General features: G+C 38.2%; 2 protein-coding genes across 3 annotated transcripts; one reads left to right on the top strand and one right to left on the bottom strand.

Annotated features, from left to right (window-relative positions):
* Positions 1-824: 824 nt before the first annotated feature.
* Positions 825-5832, bottom strand: nfu1 (NFU1 iron-sulfur cluster scaffold homolog). 2 transcript variants are annotated; one of them, XM_084550886.1, is made up of 8 exons: positions 5741-5832; positions 4584-4684; positions 4121-4256; positions 3071-3137; positions 1733-1850; positions 1583-1646; positions 1328-1502; positions 825-1199 (listed from the first exon to the last, which is right to left on the bottom strand). In XM_084550886.1, exons 1-8 carry the CDS (start codon positions 5797-5799, stop codon positions 1161-1163), a joined length of 759 nt encoding a protein of 252 aa, XP_084407012.1. In that variant the 5' UTR covers positions 5800-5832; the 3' UTR covers positions 825-1160. The 2 variants fall into 2 exon arrangements, with proteins under 2 accessions (XP_084407012.1, XP_084407013.1); XM_084550887.1 differs by lacking the exon at positions 5741-5832 and adding an exon at positions 5607-5638.
* A 62-nt stretch (positions 5833-5894) lies between these two features.
* On the top strand, positions 5895-7869 carry cUnh9orf78 (chromosome Un C9orf78 homolog). The gene is made up of 9 exons (XM_084550885.1): positions 5895-6035; positions 6195-6254; positions 6351-6402; positions 6488-6558; positions 6663-6740; positions 6962-7159; positions 7248-7384; positions 7489-7593; positions 7736-7869. The coding sequence occupies exons 1-9, from the start codon at positions 5959-5961 to the stop codon at positions 7834-7836; spliced, it is 879 nt and encodes a 292-aa protein (XP_084407011.1). The 5' UTR covers positions 5895-5958; the 3' UTR covers positions 7837-7869.
* The last annotated feature ends 683 nt before the right edge of the window (positions 7870-8552 follow it).

Genomic DNA, 8552 nt, shown 5'->3' with positions numbered 1-8552 from the left:
ACATCCGGTAAAAAAAAAAGAAAAAAAAAAAAGGAGGAGACAACAACAACCAAGCACTGTAAAACATTCTGTTTAGGATATTATGCAGCGGTTCAATGCAGGGTAAAAATTAAACAGTTCACAGCACAGCATAAAATCATTACACTTTCTGTGTCATCCGGAGCTGAGTGTTTCTGATCTGTGGTCCTAGCCCCACCAACCTACTCAGTGCCCTTGCTTATAGTTATTTATCCCATAATTATCCAACCAACTTATGACATATGTTCATACATTATGCCTGCCTTATTCACCTATAATAAACTGATATTGGCACTGGCATTGTTTCATGCCTGTGCTTTTATTTATACTGTATACTGGGTTTCTACACATTTCTACAATTTGTTAAATTCACCATCAGTGCAAGGCCTTGATTTAAGTCTTAAGTTCAAAGTACAGCATAAACCCCACCTTTTAATAACTTTTACCTGTGACCAGACAGATACAATAAAGATATGACAAGCCATTTATTATTGTCGTGGCGACTGCAAACTCCAAAATATATCTATATTTAAATGTGAATCTATTTAGATCAGAATGCGCCTTAAAAATATTGTTGTGTTGTAGTGTCGTGTGTAAAAATTAAATTGCGTTTCGAATGCAAATTTAGATCCATCAATTATCATAACATGTTTTTGTTTTTTATGGAAAATGACTAAATCTACTGTAATCAAAAATAAACATTAAAAAGTGTTTTATTCTAACAAAGACATCCAACAATATTTCACACTGGTTGGAAAAAAAGTGGATAAATACAGTTAAATGAGACAAGTACCAGAGTCACGACATACTTCAAGAAACTTTATTTATATATACATAGAGTATATTAAAACCTAGAACCGGTTCAACTGCTGATTCAGAACAGGTATAGCAATGTGAAATAATAAATACATTTCTTTTTCAGTTCTGCAGTCTTTTGTTTATGTGACCGTCCTATAACCTGTGAAATACTGTCATAGTACAGAAAACAGCTACCAATAATAACCCTCTGGATGATAAATGTCGATGAGGTCTTTTACAAAGCTATCCCATACACATGAAATGTTGCTGCAACTGTGCTTTGCATTAAAGCAGGTGGGCTAGGAGGAAGAGGAATGTGTACATATGGATCAGGTTTCAGTAGTTCAGACTTGAGCAGCCTCTTCCTCCTCCTCATCCTTCACCTGTGGAAAAACAAATAGCAGGTTCAACATTTTTGAAGTTGCCATGTTTGGGGTGCCAATACTTGTTGCACACTACTAACAGTGTTTAAATAAATGATTGGCACAAAAAGTAGAAAAAGAAGACAAACCTGCTCCACCGACTCAACTTCAGGGACGTAAAACTGTAGCATGTTTTGGATTCCACTCTTCAAAGTAATAATGGAACTAGGGCAACTAGTACAGGAGCCCTGCAACTTCAATTTAACAATGCCATCTTCAAATCCACGATACAAGACGTCCCCTCCGTCCTCCTGCACGGTTGGCCTGTTGAATAACATTATAATCATGTGTGAGAAAAGGACAAGGATCACTGTAACAAGTAAATAAGGGTGCTGTACAGTCACCTTATTCGAGTATCTAGCAATTCTTTGATCATAGCGACTACTTCATCATCATCATCTGACGGGGCTGAAAAGAGAAGATTTCAAAATCAAGAACAATTTGCCATATGTGTACATATCCATTTGATCTGCATAGCTGACTGAAATCCTAACCTGTATCTGCACTAGGCACGCTGTCCTCATTGACAACAGGCAGTCCAGAGGTATAAAAGTCCATAATGGCAGCAAATACATCAGGTTTAATTACTTTCCATTCCATATTTGCATCAGACTAAATAGTGGGGGGAAAGAGAAAACTAATCATTACAAGCAATGGCATTACACAGTGTAAGATTCATACACTGAACAAAAATATAAATGCAACACTTTTGTTTTTGCTCCCATTTTTCATGAGATGAACTCAAAGATCTAAAACATTTTCTATATACACAAAATAACCATTTCTCTCAAATATTGTTCACAAATCTGTCTAAACCTGTGATAGTGAGCACTTCTCTTTTGCCGAGATAATCCATCTCACCTCACAGGTGTGGCATATCAAGATGCTGATTAGACAGCATGATTATTGCACAGGTGTGCCTTAGTTTGGCCACAATAAAAGGCCACTCTGAAAATGTTCAGTTTTATCACACAGCACAATGCCACAGATGTCGCAAGAGAATTTGGCAGTACATCCAACCAGCCTCACAACCGCAGACCACGTGTAACCACACCAGCCCAGGAACTCCACATCCAGCATGTTCACCTCCAAGATCGTCTGAGACCAGCCACTCGGACAGCTGCTGCAACAATCAGTTTGCATAATCAAAGAATTTCTGCACAAACTGTCAGAAACCGTCTCAGGGAAGCTCATCTGCATGTTCGTCGTCCTCATCGGGGTCTCAACCTGACTCCAGTTCGTCGTCGTAACCGACTTGAGTGGGCAAATGCTCACAGTCGATGGCGTCTGGCACGTTGGAGGCATGTCTGGGATGCTCTGGATCGGCGTATACGACAGCGCATTCCAGTTCCTTCCAATATCCAGCAACTTGGCACAGCCACTGAAGAGGAGTGGACCAACATTCCACAGGCCACAATCAACAACCTGATCAACTCTATGTGAAGGAGATGTGTTGCACTGAGTGAGGCAAATGGTGGTCACCCCAGATACTGACTGGTTTTCTGACCCCCCCAATAAAAAAAAAAAACTGCATGTTTCAGAGTGGCCTTTTATTGTGGCCAGCCTAAGCCACACCTGTGCAACATTCATGCTGTCTAATCAGCATCTTGATATGCCACACCTGTGAGGTGGGATGGATTATCTCGGCAAAGGAGAAGTGCTCACTATCACAGATTTAGACAGATTTGTGAACAAAATTTGAGAGAAATGGTTATTTTGTGTTTATAGAAAATGTTGTAGATCTTTGAGTTCAGCTAATGAAAAATGGGAGCAAAAACAAAAGTGTTGCGTTTATATTTTTGTTCAGTGTATAGACTGGACCTGGTTTTTACCTTTGTGATGGTGATAAAGTCAGGGCCAAAGAAGACACTCTTGACTCCATCAATCCTAAACAACTGTCTGAAGACAACACAGAAAATGACAGAGGCTTTAACACATCTGGAACAAATTTACAAGTTAACTTCAAAAAAAGGAAAAGGAAAAAAATTAGTTATGTTATTTTAAGACATTATACTCGTTACAAAACTAGTAAAAATGGAGTTAAACTGTTTTTTCATCGGATGCATCAGTATCAGTGGTTCTCCTGTTTGATTTTCAGTTACTATAACTACACCAGCGAACAATTTGCCTGTTGGCTATGCCTACAAGCACATTTGCTCTCAAAACCATAATTTGCATTATATCTCGGTCTCCTTTCCTTAGAATGATGACATGTAGAAAAGGCTGGTTGATTCTGCATTCACGGAGCTGAGAGCCACCACCAACACATGCCTTTGCAGAGACATCATTTTACACAGGGAAGCTTTAAAAACTTTCATCAGAGTCAGCTGAGATTTATGGATAATCTGCTTTTGCTGGTGGGTGGGGTCGAGCCATCTGTTACCATCTGTTGTCTTGTGTGCTTATCTTATAGTTGCAGTAACTTTATCCCCATTAACTACAATGTTTTGCAATAGTCGTTTCAGTGCATTCAACACACACACCAATATTTCACAGCACACATTAGTGCTTATTTGATCCTTTTTAAACACATGTTCATTGTTTTAATCCTTCAAATGTGGCTGTGTGGTTAATAACAATAAAACAAAAAAATAATAAGGAAAACTGTTTACAATATTTGCTGATGGTAAATGTCACTTTGGTTCCTGTGCTACTCCCATGGTGGTTAAACAAATCCTCCCTTTCCAAGCATACGCTGAACTAACAATAATAATAATAATAAAGTAAGCATTCTATTAAGGTGTGAAATAGGTCAGACAAACAGTCAGAATCAATAGTATTGTTAGAACAGGTGCTTCTTGTGCTACGTTACATCTAAATGCCTGTTATGACACGGTGTAGCACTCAGAGATCAGTAACCCCGTATTTGAGAAATAACATACCTAGCTAAAGGTGAGCAGAACGCGTCACGAGGGCCGGCAAAATTCATGGTTCCTGCTTCAAGAACTGTTCTGCCGGGCAGAAACTTCACACTGTTTGGATTCGGCGTGTCTTGTGTCTGCACAAACATGGTCCTTCCTGGAAAGATAAAACACACAAAGAATAAAAATGCAACATCTGTCATTATATGACCATGTTTGCTCCAAGTTAGACAGCAACAACATGTGTATTTTTTTGTACTGCATGTACAAATACATGGTTTTCTGAAAACAAGACTCTCTATAGCAAATTTATTTTAGAAAACATTTAGGTTAGCGTCAGCATAAATACTAGTTTTACATACTCCATAAGCAATTTAGCACTTTCTATCACAGTATGTGCTTAAGAGTGACGTTCAAGACAATCCTTTCTGGATTAACAGTGTTATGTATCCAATATATTTAAGGATGATAGAGAAATTCAAACCTGGAACAACCCAGAGGGGATTTTGTGGCCATCTGTTCGAGACTCCTGTGGTGTGTGAAGGCCAGTGGAATCCAGCGCTCTGATATCCACTGCCAGCAAGACTGAAATAGCAAACAGAGAGATACAAAGAGATATAAGACAAATACTCGATGGTAGAAATGTGAAAATTCAGCACCCATGACAACCGCTTTCATTTTCTTTCTTCATTTGTTAAGAGATTTTTTTTTTACATAGGGAAATAAGTAAAGCAGTTATTGACATACATGTAGTATAAGGTTCTATAGTCAATATTTATTTTGTTTTTGGCTAAAACTCCTGTCGAAGGTTTCTGCGGAACCTTTTCATGTCAAATGTAGAAGGTAGGGGACCTTGAAATGCAGAACAACGATACATCATAGGTGACTATGGTTGTTTTGCGATTTGCTTTTTAGACAATTCTTAATGTTAAAATATCTTCAGATATGATATACAATACATTAGACACACTGTACAATACATGTAAACCACAACCTAAATCGTCTGCAGTGCCGCTAACTGTTACCTACATGTGATCAAAATCTTGCTGCTTTAGGTTAACAAACAAAGGCACCACCATTTGGGGTTGATCATTTAATTAATATTCCCCAAAATGTATGGAAATTAAAATATTAGAGAAAACTGTGACTCACAAGAAGGCGTATTTTCCGCTAGACATAGAATTTAAGCTCCACAGGAAAATACATCTATTTATCAAGGGCCACACAAACCACTCAAAAGTTTGTCGCAGGGCTTGTTATTCAAACACAATTGAATTACGGTGTTTACTTGTGTGGAGGACAAAAAAAAACAAAAACCTTTTCCAAGTTGGAAACTATTTGTTAAGCGTGACATTGAAGAGTCATTTTCAAACCGTGCAATTGCAGTTTACAGTTATCATTATTTAACTTTTTAATGTGTGCGACTTGCAGAGTTAAAGCTAAAAATCAAGATATGCCATCATCGCATCACAATGCTCCGAGATTTAATAATCAGTCTGCGTCATACCACAGCTTAGCCAGCATGCTAACCGGCTAGTTAACGTCAGCCGGACCCTGGTTCTTAAGATGTCGACGCATTTTTTTAGCATTAAAAACACAATTAAAGAAAAGAAGTCACAACTAAAAAACGGACGAACTTACGGACGTGAAAGTCTTGCTGAAATACCCAACAACCTGCCGACCTGTCTGTAAGTCGCCATGTTTGTTTTGATTACCTAAAACGAGCGGAAGTGCGGCTGCGGAAGTGACGCAGTATTATTGTACGTTTGTTAAAGGTTCCCCCCCATATCGAACCCCGAGACATCGCCTAGCCGGATTCTGCTAAAGCATATAATAAAATAAAATAAAATTGCATTAAAATGCCGTGTGGCAGAAACTTTAGGAGGAGAAAGGACTCGTCAGACGCGGAAGAGGATGAGACAACCCAAGAAGTCAGGTAAAGTTGTTTATTGAAGCCCCAGCAACCTGGGAAGCACTATTTTGAGTTACGTTATGCTAGCTAGCCGGCTATTGCCATGTGAATAGCGTTTTTAAAAGTTACACATTGTTGATTTAAAGTATCCAACTAATATAATATTATTTCTTGATCGTTTAGATCAAAAGTAGAAGAGGCGAAAGAGCTTCAGAGTTTGCGGAAACGACAGACTGGAGTCAGGTAAAGTGAATGTTGCACTTTTCGCAGTTTTACTAGAATCTGAAGTAAATTGAAACCCAAGAGACATAAACATGCATTTATATTTGCCGTTTTTAGTGTGACCGCCTTATTGGTTGGAGAGAAATTGCCACCAGAAGATGAAATCGATGTATGTACTCTTTTTAAATTGTTATTTTAAACTAACCACAGTGTGGTTTAAACTTCTACTAATTAAAAATATGGATTTCTCACAGAATGACCCGTTTAAACTGAAGACTGGAGGAGTTGTAGACATGAAGAAGGTGAAGGACAGGAACAGGGACATGTAAGTGAATCTTGTATTTGTGTGCACCTGTATATGCAGTTATAGTGCATCCTTTCATTTCAGCCTGATTCACTAAAAGGATTTTTCTTTTGCTCTAAATGCAGGACAGAAGAGGAAACAGACCTCAACTTGGGTACATCGTTCTCAGCTGAGACCAACAGAAGAGACGAGGATGCAGACATGTATGTTTTTTTCACCACTTGTGACATCCTGTATGGATAGATCCACATCATATACACTCTTTGGCACTGAGCCCAGTCTAAAACCTCAGCCACTAACTAATGTTATCTAATTTGTTTGCATGAGTGTATATACATCATAGAATGCCCACACCATTATGAATACTTAGACATCTGATTACATAGAAGGTTAATTACTTATTTTCATAAATGTGTCATGACAGGATGAAATATATTGAGACAGAGCTAAAAAAGAAGAAGGGCATGGTGGAAGCTGAGGAACAGAAAATTAAGGTGAAGAATGCAGAGGACCACCTGTACGAGCTGCCTGAGAACATCCGTGTCAACTCTGCCAAGAAGACAGAGGAGATGTTATCCAATCAGATGCTGAGTGGTATCCCAGAGGTTGATCTTGGCATTGAGTACGTATAGAATTTTTCTGCACTGAAACAAGGCGGTGAAGGAAATTTTATAACTCTTACTGATAGCCTTGTGATTTTTTTCCCCTAGTGCAAAGATAAAGAACATCATCCAGACAGAAGACGCAAAAGCCAAGCTTATAGCAGAACAGAGGAACAAGAAAAAAGACAACGGCACATCGTTTGTTCCCACTAACATTGCCGTCAACTATGTCCAACACAACCGCTGTGAGTTGTCTGTTTGTAAACGCTGAGGTGCAAATAAGAGATGATCCACTGAAATTAATGAGATGTGAATAGTTTTGCCAATAATGCAAAATTTCTTCCGTCAGTCTACCATGAGGATGTGAACGCACCACAGAGGCACCACAGACACAGAGAAGAGCCCAAAGCAAGACCACTGCGTGTGGGCGACACGGAGAAACCAGGTCCAGAGGGTAAGAGATTCTACATCATTTTAAATCAACCGACTGCAGAAAGAGGAGCATCAGTTATAAATACTGCATGTTTTAGGTATAATTTTGATTCAGTATTCTTTTGAAACTTGCTGTAATCTGACTTATATCTTCTTTTATCAAGTGTCTGCATCACCGCCCAACTACCGCAAGAGACCAAACAACGAGAAGGCCACAGATGACTACCACTACGAGAAGTTCAAGAAGATGAACCGAAGATACTGATGAGCTGGAGTTTTTTTTTTTCTTAAATTTATGCAGCATGGTGTCATCTTCATAGAGAGATATTGTGGAATGTTTCCTCAAACAACAGTTAAGGGTATATTTTCCACGATTGTAAATAGCTCCCAGTGCTTATGTGACTACAGTACATCTGCTACGTAATGTGTTATGTTGGATTATACATTTCACCCGACTGATATAATTATGTGGCTCATTGTGTTCAGGATTGTCTGATAACCAAGAAATTAAGGTGAAAAAGACCAGAATATGTTAAGGAATACAAGAAAGACATGTAATTTATCAGACTTAGTGTTAATCCTGCTCTGAATCGAAGTTAAACTTTTTATAACAAGTCTTGACTTTTATTTGTAGATGTGCATCCTTGAGGCAGACACAGGTTAAATCAGGATAAAACAACATTTGACTTATTCTTTTTTTTTTTTTATCAGATCTTAGCGAGTACAAAAAAAGCACAGATAATTTTTACAAAAAGTTTCACGAGATAAATCTAAGTACATACACTCATAGTCAAATACTTAAGGAACAAAATACAAACAATATAAAAATGCTTCAAAGGTAAACTAAGGTTTTCTGCCTTTAAATTTAAACTCATAATACTGTGTGTATATTGTATTCGTCGGAGTCTGCATTTTTAAACTGATTCTCATTTCTCTTCAGTGCAGTTTGTTCTTCTATTGAAATGCCTGTTAATAAAGCCT

This window comes from Chelon labrosus (genome assembly GCF_963514085.1).
Source record: "Chelon labrosus genome assembly, chromosome: 9".
NCBI classification, from domain to species: Eukaryota; Metazoa; Chordata; class Actinopteri; order Mugiliformes; family Mugilidae; genus Chelon; species Chelon labrosus.
Note: the sequence above shows the minus strand (reverse complement) of the source record. Positions and strands in the feature narration are given on the sequence as shown.